The sequence below is a fragment of the Stereum hirsutum genome (genome assembly GCF_000264905.1).
Source record: "Stereum hirsutum FP-91666 SS1 unplaced genomic scaffold STEHIscaffold_4, whole genome shotgun sequence".
NCBI lineage: Eukaryota > Fungi > Basidiomycota > Agaricomycetes > Russulales > Stereaceae > Stereum > Stereum hirsutum.
Window position 1 is genome coordinate 2332580 of NW_006763134.1, and position 18356 is coordinate 2350935.

The 18356-nt window shown below is 50.2% G+C and overlaps 6 protein-coding genes across 6 annotated transcripts; 4 read left to right on the forward strand and 2 right to left on the reverse strand.

The window, feature by feature from the left end:
- Positions 1 to 1174: 1174 nt before the first annotated feature.
- On the forward strand, positions 1175 to 2277 carry STEHIDRAFT_167155 (uncharacterized protein; the record flags this gene model as incomplete). The annotated part of the gene is made up of 4 exons (XM_007302111.1): positions 1175 to 1424; positions 1482 to 1556; positions 1637 to 1741; positions 1821 to 2277. 4 exons carry the CDS (start codon positions 1178 to 1180, stop codon positions 2120 to 2122), a joined length of 729 nt encoding a protein of 242 aa, XP_007302173.1. The 3' UTR covers positions 2123 to 2277.
- A 568-nt stretch (positions 2278 to 2845) lies between these two features.
- Positions 2846 to 4103, forward strand: STEHIDRAFT_119990 (NAD-P-binding protein). Its single transcript, XM_007302112.1, has 4 exons — positions 2846 to 3311; positions 3369 to 3417; positions 3485 to 3834; positions 3908 to 4103. The coding sequence occupies exons 1-4, from the start codon at positions 2938 to 2940 to the stop codon at positions 4011 to 4013; spliced, it is 879 nt and encodes a 292-aa protein (XP_007302174.1). The 5' UTR covers positions 2846 to 2937; the 3' UTR covers positions 4014 to 4103.
- Positions 4104 to 5725: 1622 nt separating this feature from the next.
- STEHIDRAFT_76273 (uncharacterized protein) lies at positions 5726 to 8563 on the forward strand. The gene is made up of 13 exons (XM_007301571.1): positions 5726 to 6069; positions 6151 to 6180; positions 6259 to 6412; positions 6485 to 6543; positions 6597 to 6620; positions 6682 to 6896; positions 6962 to 7117; positions 7174 to 7243; positions 7305 to 7386; positions 7457 to 7639; positions 7705 to 7769; positions 7840 to 7923; positions 7984 to 8563. Exons 1-13 carry the CDS (start codon positions 5812 to 5814, stop codon positions 8302 to 8304), a joined length of 1701 nt encoding a protein of 566 aa, XP_007301633.1. The 5' UTR covers positions 5726 to 5811; the 3' UTR covers positions 8305 to 8563.
- A 454-nt stretch (positions 8564 to 9017) lies between these two features.
- On the reverse strand, positions 9018 to 10846 carry STEHIDRAFT_167158 (agmatinase; the record flags this gene model as incomplete). The annotated part of the gene is made up of 9 exons (XM_007302113.1): positions 9018 to 9208; positions 9272 to 9402; positions 9459 to 9513; positions 9571 to 9638; positions 9694 to 9793; positions 9873 to 9911; positions 9980 to 10112; positions 10171 to 10523; positions 10577 to 10846. 9 exons carry the CDS (start codon positions 10844 to 10846, stop codon positions 9152 to 9154), a joined length of 1206 nt encoding a protein of 401 aa, XP_007302175.1. The 3' UTR covers positions 9018 to 9151.
- Positions 10847 to 11893: 1047 nt separating this feature from the next.
- STEHIDRAFT_129775 (MOP flippase) lies at positions 11894 to 14191 on the forward strand (the record flags this gene model as incomplete). The annotated part of the gene is made up of 12 exons (XM_007302114.1): positions 11894 to 12056; positions 12137 to 12249; positions 12320 to 12323; positions 12382 to 12663; positions 12733 to 13024; positions 13088 to 13176; positions 13228 to 13254; positions 13337 to 13476; positions 13540 to 13620; positions 13737 to 13785; positions 13841 to 13954; positions 14064 to 14191. 12 exons carry the CDS (start codon positions 11894 to 11896, stop codon positions 14189 to 14191), a joined length of 1482 nt encoding a protein of 493 aa, XP_007302176.1.
- Positions 14192 to 14643: 452 nt separating this feature from the next.
- STEHIDRAFT_76277 (general substrate transporter) lies at positions 14644 to 17784 on the reverse strand. Its single transcript, XM_007301572.1, has 17 exons — positions 17478 to 17784; positions 17355 to 17413; positions 17231 to 17296; positions 17150 to 17161; positions 16982 to 17086; positions 16830 to 16892; positions 16645 to 16761; positions 16522 to 16585; positions 16404 to 16467; positions 16195 to 16331; positions 16041 to 16140; positions 15966 to 15980; positions 15792 to 15906; positions 15484 to 15657; positions 15353 to 15373; positions 15154 to 15194; positions 14644 to 15088 (listed from the first exon to the last, which is right to left on the reverse strand). Exons 1-17 carry the CDS (start codon positions 17524 to 17526, stop codon positions 14767 to 14769), a joined length of 1524 nt encoding a protein of 507 aa, XP_007301634.1. The 5' UTR covers positions 17527 to 17784; the 3' UTR covers positions 14644 to 14766.
- Positions 17785 to 18356: the final 572 nt, after the last annotated feature.

Genomic DNA, 18356 nt, shown 5'->3' on the forward strand with positions numbered 1-18356 from the left:
AAAGAAAGAAAGAAAAGAAAAGAAAAGAAAAGAAAAGAAAAGAAAAGAAAAGAAAAGAAAAGAAAAGAAAAGAAAAGAAAAGAAAAGAAAAGAAAAGAAAAGAAAAGAAAAGAAAAGAAAAGAAAAGAAAAGAAAAGAAAAGAAAAGAAAAGAAAAGAAAAGAAAAGAAAAGAAAAGAAAAGAAAAGAAGAATAATAATGTCCCGGTGGCCAATATCCTGCCTCCAGCATTGAGTCACCTGAAACTCTCGTCTTTATTAGTTGATGCACCTCCACGGCTGCAACAGGCTCTCCTGTTGGGTATAGACACCTTCGCCACCTGAAGTACACCTGAAGTGCCGCACCTCTGGAGTTCGAAAAGTCCGCCTATAGGCCTATAGCGGGCAATTCTTTCCCCGACTGGCGAGGGTATGTCTGCAGGGTCCTAAAGTCTTGCACACTCTCTTTGCATCAATTGGCACGTATAACTGATATTCAGTGGAGTGCCTTACGCTTTAAAGGCATACACGGGCAATACATGCGCCACAGTGGCTACAGGACAAGATGTGGCCCCGGCAACCGGCACCTTTGATGCCCAATATGGGACACTGGTGGCCCCATCGGGCACTAGTCTCCCACAGACGGACCTTGGTGTTGAAGACAGGACGTTCAACGTGTCAAGTCGGGCACTCTCCATCCCTGTATGGCCTTTCAAGCGGGGAGTTTTAGTAGTATAAATGAGTTTTGAAAACGAGAATGAGTTCTGACAATGAAAACCAGTTTTGGCATCAAGAACGAGTTGAATATGGAAATGATGGTTCGGTTTCTGTCAAAAGTGCGAGAACGTCCCGATTTGATTAAAAACCGGTCCGGAAACCACTGTTCTCATGCGAATAATTTTGTCCGGTGAGGACCTTCATAGATTTCCTCAACCTCGAGTCCTCTTCCTCCGCAATCTTTCACATCCCACCCATCTCCAGGCTTTCATGTTCGCACTCACTCAGCATACGACAGTCTTACCTTCTGCTCGAGGTATCAATTCTGCACACGAGAACGCTCGAATGGCGTCTCAAACACTACCGTGGACTTCCTATTGTTGTGGCGGCCTATGAGGTTTTTCGGTGGCGCAGACTTCCAGCTGCATATATATGCCCTGCTCTAATCTCACGGCGCCCCCTTCATCCTGACTCTCTCCTGTCATGTCTCATCCCTTGGTTGTCTTCAATGACCGCGCTTTCAAAGTCCTTGAGCGAGGTGATATTATAGAATGGTTGGAGACGGTTTCAGACTGGTGTGACACGGAGAAACGAAGCGACAGAGTCGAGATCGCTCTCAGCTACCTTGGACGCCCAATCTCCGTATTCATACACAGGTTTGAGGATATGTTGCCATCTCACTGGCGCTGGTCCTGGGCTGTCCTATTCAACGTGCTCAAAGCACTTCAAGGTGAGTACTCTGCTGACTGTCGGTCTTGCACCAGTCGACGTAAGCTTTGATCAACAGAACAACTCGCCATGATGACCCAAGCATCTCGCCCTACCCATGGCTCTGGACAGAGTGATAGTGGACTGTCAACAGGTAAGCATGGTTATTATTTCAGTCGTTCTGACTCGCTTTTACATCCTTATATAATACCGAATCCCTATCCATTCTCCCAGCCGTGAAGGTCGTTGGCGGTGCCGCGCTTGTTGCAGGCGTGGCTGCGTTAGCCGGTGTTGGACTGACGCGATCCTTAGGATTCGGAGCAGGAGGTATTGCAAGAGGTGCGTGATAAGCATCTGACTTCACAATCACCAGAGTGGCTCACCTTCGTTCATAACACCCTTGTATTACTACATCTAGGCTCCGCCGCAGCTCGTTGGCAGTCCTCAATCGGAAGTGCTGCCAAGGGCAGCTTATTCTCCAAAGCTCAGAGCTTGGGCGCCACTCGTGCTGTTACTACAGCTGTAGCAGCGGCTGGAATGGCGGGAGGTCAAGCAATGCAAAGACTACGACCCGCGCTACAAATTATGCAGAGCACAGGAGTGGCTCGAATTCTTGGTCCGTCGCATCAGATAGAGTTGGACTGGAACCATGCAGCTACAGTCGATATACCGGTTGAGTTCGTGCGCGAGGTTAGACTCATGGGTATCCGAGCAGATTGATCATTTATCTCTCTACATACGTTGTTGTCCGACGAACAATCTTCTCGGTGCGGCTCTGGAAGCAGGCTCAGATGGTTTGACCACCACTCCGAATCTGGACGCTCCTTTCCTCTGCATGTTTATATGAGTGGATACCCCGTTTATGTACTAAACACGGCGCTCGAGGAAGATGCTGTGAGGCCCGAGGCAGCCTAGTTTGGGTGTATCTATTCGGCACATCCTTGTGGGTGGGTTGAGGTTGGAAAGATGATTGGTGGCGCAAGTGAGGCTTAGGGCCCGTGTGAAAAGTGCCACGCAACACCGTGATATTTTCGAAAAAGCGTTTTAATTTCTCCTCCCCTCCATCACCAGCGACAACGACGCAAGTCGGCTGCGATCCAACTTGTCGCGCTTTTCATCGCTCGTTGACACTCGGATTGCAATAATCAGAATTCTAGTCTATATTATGCTACGCGTCGCTTCAGTCTCGTTTCTTGTTGTATCTAGAATAGGGATGCAATGCCTTTCGGCGACCAGGGCTGGGACCCTTGTGCGCATCATCTCATGCGAAATATTACTCTTGTTTCATGCTCTAGAACGTATCGCTTTCTCTTGACCCACAATGGTCAATGGACATCACATAGTAGGTCATACGCATGACGTCAAACGGGTAGCTGTGGGTCTCACCCACCTCAAAACCCCACACTCGTGTAGACAATCTGGAACTGTTCTCGTCTCTCTATCATCGACATTGGTAGCTACTCCGTCTCACGTCTACGATAGTATAAAACCTACCTTGCCTGGCTGCTGATTCTGACTTCAAAAGACTTATGAACATGACCATCCTCATCGCCCCGGCCACCTCTCGCACGAACTCCTATGTCATCGATGCTCTCCTCAGCCAAGATCCGAAAGTCTCTCTTCGCCTCCTCTGTCATTCTTCAAAGTCGGACTCGGCCGTCAAGGAAAAATACAAGGCGTACTCATCCGTCAGCACCGTCGTCGCCGATTTCTTGGACCCTCCGATCCTCGAGTCCGCCATGACCGACGTGAACGCCTTATTCTTGAACTTGCCCCTATCGAAGAACTCAGTGCAGGCGGGGAAGAATGCGATTGATGCAGCGAAGAAGAAAGGAGTGGAGAGGGTTGTGTTTTGCAGCGTTTTACATCCGTTTATACAAGGGATGAGACATCATAGGCAGAAACTGGAGTGCGTGCTCTTGTTTTACCTTTTTTGCACATCGCTAATTAAGATCGTGCGTCACAGTGTCGAGGAGTACTTGTTTGAGTCTGGGTTGAACTATACTATTCTCGAGGTACGTCTATTCCACCTCCATCGATTGCTCCCAGTGCAACACGTCTTGAACGATCCGTTATTCCCAGCCAACCCACCTCATGCAAAACATACCCCTCTCCCAAGCCATCCAGACCGGATCACTTCCCCTCCCTTACGCAACCACAGTCCTGCAGGGCTTCCTCGACATACCCGACCTCGCACAAATATCCGCCACCATCCTCCTCTCACCCACTCCTTCGGACCACTACTTCGCACGATACGAGCTCACGGGTTCCAACGCCACATATGAAGACGTAGCGAAGGTGATCTCGGAGGCGGCCGGGAAGGAGGTTAAGTGTGCGAGAGTAGGTAAGGACGAGTTGGCGAAGAGGATAGGTGCCGGGGATGAATGGACCAACGAGACGCTGAGGATCATGCTGGAGTATTACGAAACGAGGTGCGTCATTTCTTGTCTTTTGATGTGAAGGATGGTACATTGACTGGGATGCTGATGGGCGGGGAACTCTTAGGGGTATTCCGGGTAACACCAATACTACGAGGTGGCTACTTGGACGCGAGCCCGCGAAATGGAAAGATGTCGTCGAGCGGGAGATGAAAGCTATTCAAGGCCAGTGAAGCCTACACGCAGGAATGTGTATCATGTAAAATTGCTCTATATCGTCTGCCTCTCCTTTTTCTCGACGTGATGTTTGAATCACGCATCATGGAAAGAGCTCAGTTCTCTTGGGTTCGTCTGCTACCATCAGTATCGAACTCATCCGTGAAGACGCATACAGAAGTCAACGTGTATGGTTCCCGTACTTGAGTCAATTTGCGATCCTCTGAGACCTCATCTACCTTCGTCAATTGTTGTGTCCGTACGAAATGAAGATGTGGCGCGGTGACTTGGGGAGCCAAAAATAAATTAGCAGGATGCGGTGGCTGCAGTCGTTGGGACTTTGGCCAAGTGTTTGGCCAAGGATAGTTTTGTGGGTGAGGGTCGGGGCAGTTGCGGTTCCCGGTAAGAAAAGGAGAGCTTTGTGTTTGTATTGGTGGCGTTGCAGTGTGTTTCTGTTGAACTGGGCATGATCAGGGTGTACTACAGATCCCTTGTTGTGAAAGCATACCCGAACTCGATATTTCTGTGGCAGCGCCTTTGGGCTGCGTTCTATGGGATCATCGATACTGTACTTCCAGGCGTATGAAACGTGTAACCGTCGATAAAGAGCGGTTTTTAACAAGGTTGAAATCAACGCGGAAGCGCAAGTGCCAAGAAAGCCTTGTAGAAAATAGGCGGTGCCACAGCGGGATCAGAACAAGTGCCACTTGTCACAGACTTCGGAGCATTCCGGATGCACCATGATAGGCTTGACGAATAATATTGCCTCGTCGTCGCAACCGCCATCGCCTCCGATGAATTATCCTTGAGGTCGAAGCCTGTCCAAGCTCAATCGGAAAACCTCACCCGTCTGCTTTGATATCTATTTGTTCCGAACCATATCCTCCTTCCCTCAAACGTCCTAGCTGCACTGCTCCGCACCGACATGTTCTTTGACAGCTGGGGCATCATTTTTTCCGGATCTCTCATTCCAACCAACGCCAATTGCAATGGTCCACCCGAGTATCCAAGAAACATCTGATAGCCTCCTATGAGACAGTCAACGCATAGGAATAAGCGGCCTTGTACGACCGACCTTCCAACCCTACGCAGGCTCAAAACCAGCGTTCTCGGAGGACATCGGGATGGGTTCATCAAGAGATCTTGTGGTTCGTCTCGGTCGCGCCGATATGCATTGACTCGTTTCTTAGAGCAGAAATCATGATACAACGAGTGACTGGACAAGACTCGCGGAACGCCACACGTCAAGTATATACTTACACCGCCTCGCGAAACCCGATTATGATTTACCACGAACGTTCAACTCGAGGACAACTCTCCTCGGCAGGGTCTTGCAGTTGTATTTCAACCATATATGTCGCTTCTACTTTTACTCCGTATTCTGTGTACTGCTGGAAGAGTGCCCTTCGGTTGTCCTTGGGGGCGCGGAATGTGGCGTCTTGAAGTCCATATCTAGCAGAAATAGCTGTGCATTTTAACGCTTAGACAGCACTTTTGTCCCACAAGGGCGTGGTCGTGGGCTGTGTTCTATAATTGTCAACCATATCACGAGTCACTCTTGCAGTGCCTGTCCTTGTTCCTCGTTTCTAACCCTCATCTGAGGACGTCTTAGCCCCAGTCCAGCCACAACCGCTCATACGGGGTACTTAAAGGTCCGCCCTCGCACTTTCACCGTTTTTCTTTCACAATCTTACACAATACGTTCATCTTCTCTATTAGCTTCTTAAGCAATACACGGAAGCCTCGACTTACTGCACGCACCTTGCTGCCCCCTGGAATACACGCCTCCGATCATACCCATCCTCCTGACTGACCATGGCAAGCAACTTTGGCGACAACACCACTATCGTCGAGGACGACCGCGACACCTCCTACAACCCGAGCAAGGACCGTCTCTCGAACGGCAACGGCAAATCAACTCGCAATGCAGATTACAAGCGTAGGCCTGCGGTGCCGGGTTCATTGGCCGCGACGGCAGTGGACTACCTCCAGGAGGAGCGTCCGTTCTTCGTCATGATTGGGAAGGATGGACCAGCAGGAGCTATTGAGAAGCTGGATCAGCAGCTCAGAGCGGTGAGTTGCTCGCTCAGTCTAGTGATGAGTACGGTCATCATCGGGATGTCAGCAGCTTACGCTCTTGTGCACATTTGACAGTCCGGCAGGCCACATATCCTTTCCAAGAAGGTACGCTGCCATTGATCATGATAAATGGAGATATGATTCCCAAGCTTTCGATTTTTGACACCCTTTATTTGTGGATAGAAACCCACGGACTGGATTGGGAAGGAGATTACGCCTGGACGTCTTGGCCTCATTAACCATGGTGGCCTTCCCAGTCTTTTGGTGAAGCCGGGGCGTTACCCCGGTTTCCCGCTGCGCAATTGGTGGGCGAGGGATTTCAAGGGAACACAGGGCCGTAAGTGTCTTAATCGTGGCGCTTGTGAAATTCCACGTAGACAAAGTCTCTGACTATAGATCTGTTCTACAGTTTCGGATACGGTCATCGAGTTTCAAGGGTTGACGGTTGTTCAAGTTTCACAGAATCAAGTGGGTCGCATTTTGATTCTGACTAGAGACGTTGAAGCTTACATCGCACTCAGGCTGCTGTCGTTTCGGACCCAAGGGTACGTTGTTTCGAGATGAAGTCTGTGCATTGCGTTTAGGATCTGACTCTCTTGTTATTAGAATCAAATATTCGTGATCAAGAATACTGGTTTCGTGGCCTACGGCATCGAGGGAACCTACAACGTTCTCGCCGTCGTCGATCAGACACATTTACCGGTCAAGCCGGTCGTCGACCCCCTCACGAACGTCGTCCTCGGCTCAGTATATGAGGTAAAGATGGCCGGCCAAACCGGTCACAAGGACGGGAAGACACAAGAATACGTTGTAGCTATGTTGTAAGTCGAAATCTCTTATTCTCACACAACGCTCTCTGATGAACATCGATGGTTGTTGCACAAAGTTTGAACATCCCTGCAAACAACTGTGCCATCCTTCAGAAGAACGATGATTTGGAGCTTCTCCCTGCTGGTCAGCATTACATCACGAACCCAAATGTTACGGTCCGCGGCCTGTATACTCTGGGCGAGAACCAGCTAGAGCTACCTACGAAAGACATGTACGTTTCCGGCATGTTTCGTGTGGTTGTTTGATATTGATGGTACGATCTATTAGTTTCACTCGGGACCAAGTGCCAGTGAGCTTGAAGCTCTACCTCAAGTGGCAGCTCAACGAGCCGTTGAAGGTATGTCGCTGTCTCACTCCAGTCAGACGATCCAACGGTCCCACCTAATGTATCATAATAGCTCGCCCAACATGGCTACCATACACCATTTGACGCGCTCCGGGATAAGACTCAGTCCATCTTGACTCAGATTGTCGCCCATCGTGCGTAGTTAATCCATTTATCGTAGTATTGTCTATGTTGGCTCATTGGTCGTCATATACGTGATTTTAGTCGACTATAGTTCGATGGTAAAGCAGCGGTCTCTCGGGGGCGATCATCTCGACGATGGCACGGATCCTTCTTCGGCTTTCCTTGATGCCCTCAGGACGCGCGCTATGGATGATCTTCACGAGGCTGCCTTGGAGTACGGTATTGTCCTGAAGGATCTGGCTGTCATTGACCGTCAATTTAAAGGTGCGTTTATCCAGACTGAGACGCCACAACGAGATGTGATCTGACGCTCGCGGCCTTTCGACTAGGTGACATCGCCGCTACTATGGACAAGTTGACGACCCGTGCTTTGCAGGCACAAGTCGAGGCTGCTGTAAGTGATCTTCTTCTTCGTTATGTTTACTTCGAGTATTTTCTCATACCCCATTCTTTTGTCCTTCTAGAACGTTGACAGGGAGAATAGCAACAAGGTTAAGCAGGAAGAAGGCGCTCTGTCGGTAGCCCGCATCAAGGCTCAAGCCCGCAACGTGAGTCTCCGTCCCCGCGCAACATCCTAGTCATCATATCTAACCATAAGGATCATCCAGACCAACGCAGACTCCGAAGCCTACTCCGTCGTCGCAGCCGCCAAAGCAGAAGCGGAACGCATGCGTATCGACGCCGAAGCTAGAGCTGGTGCCACTCGCCTCGCAGCAGAAGCAGAAGCCGAGGCCACCCGGACCAAAGCCAGAGCAGATACCGAGGTCACAGACATCTTCGCTCGTGAGATGGAGATGCGTAGGATGGAGGTGGCGAGGGTGAAGGCGTTTGGGAATAAGGCTATCTTCGTTCCCACCGATGCTTCTGGGATGACTGGACCCATGGTCGCGGGTATGGCGGCTGGGATTGGTGCAGATGTGCGCAAGTGATGAAACTTGCACACTCTCATATCTAGGGTGGCGTACGACGTGAGTTTGGGAGCGGTGGCGGAAGGAAGGGGACGCACGGCCTAAGTGAGATGGTTGTGAAGTTTAACGGACAGGTGTTCGGTATCATGATACCTGCGGTCGTTCATTTCGAAGTTGATTTCCTTGGATCTCGTTCGATTACATTCATTCCAGATTATACTGTTGCCCTTTTACTGTAGCAAGTTCTATACCATAATGTCGCATCTTCTTGATCGTCAACACATGAACTTCGAGAGTAAGCCTCTGGCCGTGTGCGCATGTCTTCTTGTCTCGCTGACTTTCACAAACGCTGGGATGGGTGCTGTAAACCGTGAGGGTGGACCGTGTGAGTATGTGTATTGTGGCGCTAACATTGATCTTTCGATATCGAACGATGTTGTCTTTCGAATCGAACCATCGAAGGCATACTCACCGTGACCTGTCTAGAGTTTTACTCATGGTCAGGCAAGTGATACATGTACAGATCGAGCACCGTTCGGATCGCACCCGAGAGCGAGGAGTTTCGTACATATTGGCCTTGAGGCGAAACATGCTTCAATCGTTTTGTTATCGAGTTACACGCGGCCACACTATCTCGAATTTTTTGTACACGACATTGTATGGCAGGTACAGGCACGTCGAGATTCATCGCATTCGTTAAATGAGAAAGGAAAATGAGAGACATGAGAAGAGGAGAGAAAGTGAAAAAGAAACGAAGCACAGGAAGAGATCCATACGGACTTATTGCAAGGAAGGACAGAGGACAATGTGGATGCGAAGCCAGTGAACCGAAGCCTTGCACTTCCTTGCAAATACCTTACCTTTAAGCCTAAGCAGACTTCCCCAGAGGGGTCTTCGCCATGACGCTCATGACTTCGAAAAGAACCTGCGGATAGTGTCATGTTTAGTACCAGTCCACTCGGGCGACACACAGAAAACAAGAACGTACGTCGGCAGCAGCCATGGTGGTCAGCTCAGCGTTAGTGTCGTAAGCAGGTGCAACTTCGACGATGTCCGCCGAGACGATGAACAATCCGTCGAGGCCTCGGATGATAGTCCTCAGCTCGCGAGTAGACCAACCTGAACCGTGGATTGTCAGCTCCGACATAGACTGCTCAGTACGAAAGTGAGCTTACCTCCGGTCTCAGGCGTGCCCGTCGCAGGGGCAAATGCAGGATCAATGGAATCGATCTTCATCACAGGAAAAGTGAGCAAACGACGCATGCTGTAAGAGGGCTCGATTCTTACGTCGATGGAAAGATACACGGGAAGGTCTCCGACGGTCTCACGAATCTTTTTGATGATCCCCTCGACGCCTGCAGGCATTAGGTGAGCGCATGCTTAAAACGAAGGTATGGCAATGAGACGTACCTAAGGTGTCAATCTCACGAGCCTCAATGCGCTGGAAGCCAACTTCGTCGTCGTTAACGTAGTCAGCTGGTCCAGAGAGCGTCGTCCTGATGGCACCGTGCTACATAGACAGATGAAACTAGGATCACCAAGTCCTACTGTAGCGGACGAAGAGGAGTGGAAAGGAATCGGATACTTGCAATTGAACTTCCGTTACGAATGAGACCTTCCTGGCTAGCCTATATCGAGATTCAAGTTGAGTAAGTTGACACGATAAAGCCACAATAATGCCTCGAGGACTACATACCCAGTAGAAGTAGGTCCCATGATTGATAGCCGCCTGCTCCGAGGGACTGCCGCCGAAGACAGCAGGCTTCCACGTATCAAGATGAGAATCGAAGTGGATAACAGAGATGGGGCCGTAGACTGAGTGGATCGACCTAAAAGAAGACATATGATGAGAAGAGATAAAAACGTGTTGATTAGCATGGACAATACCTTAAAAGGGGGAGCGTAATAGTGTGGTCACCACCCAAGGTAATGATACGAGGGTGAGTCTTGCCGTCGAGGGCGAGCGGCTTCAAGAGGTTGCCGCTTGTATCATTCCCAAGAGGGGTAGCCGCAGTGCGCTGAAGAAGCTCCTTGTGACCACGGGAGATCTGTTCGATAGCATGGCGGTTGTCGTAGGGAGTCACAGGGATGTCGCCACAGTCCACGACCTTGAGACCGGCCTTGAAAGGGTTGACCTCGAGGGGCACGTTATACCCACCATACAACGTAAGGCGTCGAGAACCTGCGCGAATACCAGCTGGTCCAAAGCGAGCACCAGGCCTGTAAGATGTACCGGTATCCTGAGGAAGCGATAAGGACCGTATAATCGACCACGAGGGTAGCTGGGACTTACGAAAGGTGCACCCAAGAACGCGATGTCGAACGTCGTGTCCTTGTCTTTCGTCAAACACTCGACCCAGGGTAGTTTCGCAAACGTCGCGATACCAGAGAAAGTCGAGTAGGCAGTGACTTCATCAGAAAAGAAATCGTCTGAGTATGCGGCCTGATAGGGGTAGCGGTTGAAACCCAGAGGAAGTTGGTCTTCATCATGATGATCGTGCTGAAGACTGGCTGAAGCCAGGGAGGTGACGATAAAAGCGAGGAGTGGGGTACGGGGGAACATGGTGCTGAGGCGAAAAGCTGGAAGTATCTTACCGTCTCAGGCGGAGGAGGGCGTCGTATTTATATTACGGCCTGACGCCGGGGGGGAAGAACGATGACGACCTCGAACCCTCCTGACCCGCATCGTCAAATGCAGGCCTCGGCAACGTAATCCGAGTCCCGCCTCGCTTGGAACGTATTTCCAGAACAAATTGGACCAGCGACTATGTTTCGCAAGGTGGCAGCGGCAATCGTAGTGCGGCCGGCCTTGAGGCGGTGGAGGATCGTCTTATCGAACGTCTGGGGTAGATAAGAAATACGATGCCAGAAGATGTGAACTTGCGAGCCCAAAGTCCACCGCCCGGGGAGTGTCACGAGTGAACATAGGGCAGCTTGACAAAGGCATATGTCCTGACCTTGTCGTAAGTCTTCTCACAATGCACATGCAGACTCTCAAACATGATGTACGAAAGTCCCCATACATCACACAATACGAATTCAAGCCCAGCCTGCCGTCACCCGAGCCGCCGACGTTCATGGCCATGATAAATTGGCCGCGCGCGTGGATAAAGATGACAGCGACTCACGACGGAAGCATAATCGTCGCTGTTAAAAGGCTCGGCTGGGAGCGGTACGCCTCGGCAAAGCGCATGAAGAGTTCGAATGGTCGACAAAGGACCCTCAAATTGTCTGGCCAATTTCATCCATTTTATCGAAGAGCGCTGGCCGTCCGTGGAGTCAACGATTGCGTCAGGTACTGCTGGCAAAGACGCTGCACTTCGAGCACGGGGCGGAGTCCCGGGAAACACGCTGAAGAATCTTTATCGAAGGTATGATCGACTACAATATCGAGTTTGTCCACCAGCTGTGCAAAAAAAAAGTCGCCCGGGGCCCACAACTGTATCATGAGATGCCGCATGTAGACAGCTAATCCACGTACGGCCTCTGAGTGGAACGTGAAACCTTAGGCCCCTCAAAGAGGGCCGAGATCGGCGACCAGATAGGAAAAATGCTTTCAGCGCACGTATAAGATCTCCACCTGGGCCAGAGGATGGAAACGTACCTCGCCATGTCCTCATTCTCTGAGACCGATGAAAGGACGCCTTTGCTGTCCGCGCGCGCGGCTGGCGTCGTTGAAGAAAGTTCAGATTTTCCCCATCCAGCAACCAGCGACCGACCGCTCGGCCATTTCCGTGTGGAAATTTTCAGTTTGTTGAAGCACTCCGTACCAGGTTCGCCTCGTTTCCGTATCGACTCTGAACACGACAGCTCATGCTTAGTCCTCACGATTGAAATGTTCTTTTTGTGCTAGTGATTCTGGCGTACACACTCCAAAACAGTATCCAAACAATATCCATACTCATTGTCGGCCGATTGGGGCCGCATGAACTTTCTGTGGCGGCGTTCTCGTTGATGCTGGCCTTCGTAACTGGCTAGTACTGCTTTCTCTTTCAAATTTGATACAAAGTGATCCCACAATGTTTGGATTATCTAGGGTGGTGCATAGGTAGGATAAGTTACGCCTCGTCCATACGAGAAATGCTCACCGTCTTCTAGCCCTTGGAGGAACGACCGCACTTGATACCCTCGGATCTCAGAGCTTCACAGGCGGGAAGCGGAAGACAGACCTGTCAATTCACTTTCAACGATGCCTAGTTCTCTTGTGGATCTTGTTCATCCCCGTCGGCGTTCTGTGGGCGAAAATCGAACCAGTTCTCTTAGCTCTAGGACAGGATCCTGCCATCTCGCGGGACACTCAGACTTATCTTCGCGTTATGCTTTTGGGTGCTCCTGCATATATCGCTTTCGAGAGCTTGAAAAAGTATTTGCAGTGTCAAGGTTAGTGCGACTGTCACATCCGCATTTTGAATCACGAGCTCATCTCACTCATCTGACGATTGCCCGTAGGAATCATGCAGGCGCCCACCATAGTTCTCGCCATCGTTTCGCCCATAAACGTGGGTCTGAACATCCTGTGTATCTATAGCGCTCGCATAGGTCTTCTCGGGTCTGCAGTCGCTTTATCGTGCACCTACTGGATCGCCTTTGCGATGCTCGCGATATTCACATTGTTCAGTCCTGCCCATGCTCACAACAAAACCTGGGGCGGCATCCATCTCCATCTTGTCTTCGAATGGAGGAGCTGTCTTACATTCCTGAAGCTCGCTATACCAGGTATCCTTATGGTCGGAACGGAATGGTGAGTCACACCCGTTGGGCTGGAAGCTTGTTCAGCGTGGGTTGACTTCTGAAATGCGAATAGGGCTGCTTTCGAGATCGTAGCCCTTGCGGCTGGCCGGTTGGGGCCTCTCGCGCTCGCTGCGCAATCGGTGATTATGACTACCGACCAGAGTGCGTATTCATCTATCTTAATCAAGTACCTACTCTCACACCCATGCATAGTCCTGAACACCATACCGTTTGGCATTGGTGAGTTTGAGCTCCGACATCCAAAAATTGTTTTGTCACGGGGTTTGAAGTTACTCAATTCTTCTGTGGACGCATTATGTAGGAGTTGCTGCCTCAATCCGGGTAGGAAACTTGATTGGAGCGAGGTCTGCCGCTGGAGCGAAGTTTGCTGGACATATGTCCGCACTTCTGAGTGTCGTAACAGGCCTCATTGTCATGGTCGTCCTCATGTGTGCCAAAGACGTATGTTTCGAGCCCACAACCGTGTCATTTTCGCCCCTTCCCAAGCTGATTATGAACGACTAGGTTTACGGATACATCTTTAGCGATGATGAAGATGTCATTCGACTGGTCAGCAAGGTTATGCCTCTTGTGGCGTCCTTCCAAGTGCGTCCAGAGACTTCATTTCACGAACCCCCCTTTCTGTCTTCTTCTATCTCTTCTGCACCCCCGAAGACTCACGACTGTGGAATCGCCGACTCCTTCTGCTCATTCAACATCAGATTGCGGACGGTCTCGCTGGCTCGTGCGGAGGTGTCTTACGTGGCCAAGGTAGAGAACTGTCGCTACATCGTCCTTTATCCCTATTGCTGACTCTCAACCCAAGGTCGCCAGCACCTCGGCGCTTTCTTCAACCTCGTTGCGTACTATGTCCTCGCGCTTCCCATGGGTATTTCCCTCGCCTTCCGTTATGATCTCGGCCTTCAGGGCCTTTGGATCGGTTCGTCTTGACCATCTAACCCCGACTCCCATTCGCTTCCTCGCACACCGGGTTGCGCCATACTCATGTCTTCTTCTTCACCCCTTTATGTCTATGATGATTGGAATAGGTCAAGTGGTCGCGCTATTCCTCGTCGGACTGGGAGAATACGGTGTCGTGTGGTTTGGGACAAACTGGGAGAAAGAAGTCGAGAAAGGAATAGAAAGGAACAACGCGGAAGATGCGGTAATGGACTGATAGCCAGGAACGTGGTTCGAAGTTCCGCGCCACATCGCCGCCACCATCAGCGCCACCGATTATGATCAAGTTGGAAGTAATTCAATGAGAGGATATGTATGGGAATTTGTACCCAAGACGAACGATTCTGCACAAATGGCTGGCTCGCTTCCTTGTAACTTTCATCGTATGCTGCCGTAGTTATCGCTCCAATCTGCATCCGACTCTCGTGTCACGGCATCGAAGTCTCATGGTGTGTGTGAAGTCGCCTCGACGTGTCTTCGTGACAGAAAGTGAAACGCTAAAGGTCGGCTGGTTAACTTCCGTCACGGCCCCACACAAGGTTTGTCCCGCAATAAACAGCCGGTGGTCGTCAGAGCATCTTGGCGCTTCAGACTTCTATGCCATATTGGATAGTTCAACGTTCCCATAAGGCGCATGAGTACTCCTAAAATTTCCCTAATTTTCGATCCAATTAATTCTTATATTAACCTAACACTAACAGATAGAGGGCTTGACATCGAAAAGGATAGATATGATGCATAGAAAGGAAAAGCACATGAAAAATGTCAGATGGTAGGTCTGCTTGACCCTCACTAGACAGCCTTCTCGTACACCGCCCCCTGATCCTTCTCGTTCTCGAGCACTTCCAAGTCCCTCCTGGTCCTGTTCCTCTCGACTGTTACACCTCCGCGTTTCCTCGCTTCCCAAACACCACCTGTAATACCACCCTTTTCGAATATATGGTCGATATCCTCCAACTCTAGTCCTTTGGTCTCGGGGAAGAATACGTAGACGAGCGGCACCCACAGGGCGTTCAGAATGGCGAAGATGATGAACACACGCCAAGAGATGTTATCGATTGCCGGAGGGGTCATTTCAACCACAGCGAAAACACACATCCAGTTGAAGAAGGAACTGTCGTGCAAAAAGATACGATAAGTCGATTGTGTGCTGTCGAAGACAAACTCGATTAGCATTACCTTATGGCAGAGCCTCGGGCACGGATACGAGTGTGTGTGATCTGGGGTGATAATGGCCATGAAGAACGGTCAGAATATCAGTCGGAAGCAAAGACCGCACGGTTTCCGTAATCTCGCGTGAGGGAGGAGATAAAACGGTCCAGTACAAGGAAGGAAAACAAGGAAGGAACGTGCAAACATCACTTTTACTCAGACTCACCTCCGCGGGATACAACCAGGGCTAAACAAGCACACGCAACGGCGGTGTTCACACCAATCCAGAAACCAGCACAAAAAATCATGAGTCAGCATTCAGCCCTCCCTACATTGGGTAGTACTGCATAGACGTACGATAGGTAGATATCCGATCCCCAAGAAGATCTGGAATATGAATACCATGGCGGTTGCTCCGAATGCGGCAGACTGACTTCCGGTAGACAGAAGGATAGCAGCGATGGCAAAGCAGAGGGCCTGGCCGGAGGCAGAGATCATGAGGAGAGGACGCCGCCCGAAGCGGTCAACCGTCTGTGGCACAAAGCAGAAGTTGGGGACGTTGTGGCATGTTGTGGCACGATGAGATTTCCCATCATGAACGGAAGGTGAGAAGAAACGTTGAGATCAGTACGTACGAGAGCGGAAAATCATTAGAAGGGACGCACCCATAGCGGGATGAACGAAGCAACCATATATGTGCAGGCAGTTGCGCCGCCGAGGATCAAGGACAAATTTCGGGTGAGGCCCATCGTGGTCTCGTAGACGATTGGGGCAAGGTAGCTAGTTACGATGATTAGGCGCCCCAGGACATAGGCCATGTAAAAAGTGATATCCCATACTTGATCATGTTGGCTCTGATAAAAAGATCAGACCCGTGCAGACATCAGAGAACATCAGAGAACAAGAGAGCCCACCCAGTAAACTGTTGCATCACATTCACGCCAACGCACAAGCATATTCGCCTGAAGTTACCCAGAGGTCCGCCTTGCAGCAGCTCCCTGTAACGGAAAGGGCCTTCAAACAACGTCATCTTCAAGCTCTGGCTTTGTGATCAAAACAGTTACGCACCTCCAGCGCTTTCCTGGGCCAGTGAAAACTCAATCTCTTTCTTCTTCTCAATAACTTGGGGGTCATCCATGGCTTTGTCTTCAAGAAGTGAAAGTACATGCAGGCCTTCGGTCTCGCGCCCGTGAGCGATGAGCCACCTGTCAACGGTGTGAACGTCAGTACGTTGACATATTCGCATTATATTTTGACAAGGCAAAGCACCATCCCACCTGGGAGAATCAGGCAGTACCATGCCCTGCAGCAACAAACATAGAGCGAAGAAAGCCTGGAAGCCTTCATCGAAGTCAGATGCAGATAATGAACGTAGTGTCAACAAGAAAGACCCACCAATAGGCAAACGCCACTGAGCCGGTCCTTCGACGAACGACATCCCATAGTCGAGCCAGTACGCCTGCGTATAATATTAGTACGGCACGACAACCAACAGAAATAGTAGGCAGGTATACGTACTATGACCAGGCCGATGATTGTAACGGTAGAGTTCAGGCAAACGAGCGCGCCGCGAATAGCTCCCCCACACGTTTCGGATTGGTAGACAGGGATAGAGGACGAGTTGAAGCCATTCCCCTGTGTGAATCATCCGTCGATGCGATGCATTAGCATTCTGCGTCAAATGAAACAATAAACGGACACACAATTCCAGTAACGACTCTTCCGACCAGTAGTTGGGCTCTCGTCGTTGAACTCGTCAGAATAGCCTACAATGACGGAGTGTCAATCGTGATCCAGCATGTTGGGCAAGTGACTCGCAGATTACTCGCAGAAGAGTGAGAATGAAAGGACGTACCGTCCCGATGAGCATCGTTGTAGCTCCGGACATGATCATCCGTTTTCGACCTATGCGCTCTCCAAAGATAAAGACGATCAAACTTCCCACTGCACAACCAATGTCCTAACTCCGCGGAACCTCGTTGAGGATCCTTTTCTGAGGTTGGAAAGAAGGATGTCCACGCACATATATAGCAACCTGTGGAGTACACGGGTCGTCATACACGGTTGAAGGACGACAAAAGGAGCGAAAGGAAAGACAGCGTACAATAGTTCCCTGGAGTGTCGCATCTGGGTGGCCAAAATCCTGTCCAAACTGGTTGTCTGCTCCGATCTAGAGCCCTCGGTTTTCAAACGGTCCTCACGCTCTAGAAGAATGTAATCAAGCGTACGATTCCAGACATTACGCCCTGGTCATAGCCAAGTAGTAGAAACCCCTGGCAACAGCATGCTGTGTGGTTCGAGCGTGATAAACCTAAGGCTAGCTTGCTAGTACACAGTTCTGTGGTACGCACCTGTGATGGCGAAAACGAGCCACTTCCCTCGGATGGATGAAAGATACATCGCGCCAAATTGACCACCAAAAACTCAACACAGGTCTTTGGACAATGAGAAGAAAAAGGACAATGTTATCCAGAGGTCGTGATGAGTCGTAAACAAGCTCGTACGTCGTCAAACGTGCAGCCTATTTCTGAGCCTGGTAGGCTTCATCACATACTTATATCGAAGAGCAGGTATCGTGACGCTGTCGGAGGCAGAAAGAACAGATGACGACTGACTTCTCTGCGGACACGCTTTACTTTGGCTAACCATGGGACTATGAGAGGGGTCATGAGACGAAGTAGTACGTTATGGTCAGATTCGCTCTCGGCTGCCGACTCAGAGCGCAAAGGGTACCAGTTGGTGAGTCTGCTTTCCTTGAAGTCGAGAAAATTTTGCAAGAGATGGGAACAAATGATTTCTTGGAGAAAGACTGACAGAAAAATATCTGGTCAACCATCGCGAATATGCAGAAGAATATGGTCTTCTTACCAGCGTTCGCATTTTCTTTAGGTCGCTCAGCACAACAGACGTGGGTACTGGGCGGAAAGAATGGATCCGGCTATGGTCACGTTTCATTCTGATAGCGGTAGAGCCACTATGAGTGATGAAAGGGGTAGGAGAAAGGGGTGGCGAGGCGGTTATCGACGCATCGTCTGACATCGACACGCGGCCCGGACTTACCCGCTAATATAAAAAATGCGGCGGAAAACTTCATAAAGACACAATAAAGACATGCCTCTATTGAGCCAGTCTCTGAAACGGATCTGTTGTGTTACTTATGAATATACAGCCACCACCAAATTGTCCTCGTCTTTTCAACGTAAGCACATCATTCGACGACCACCTTGACC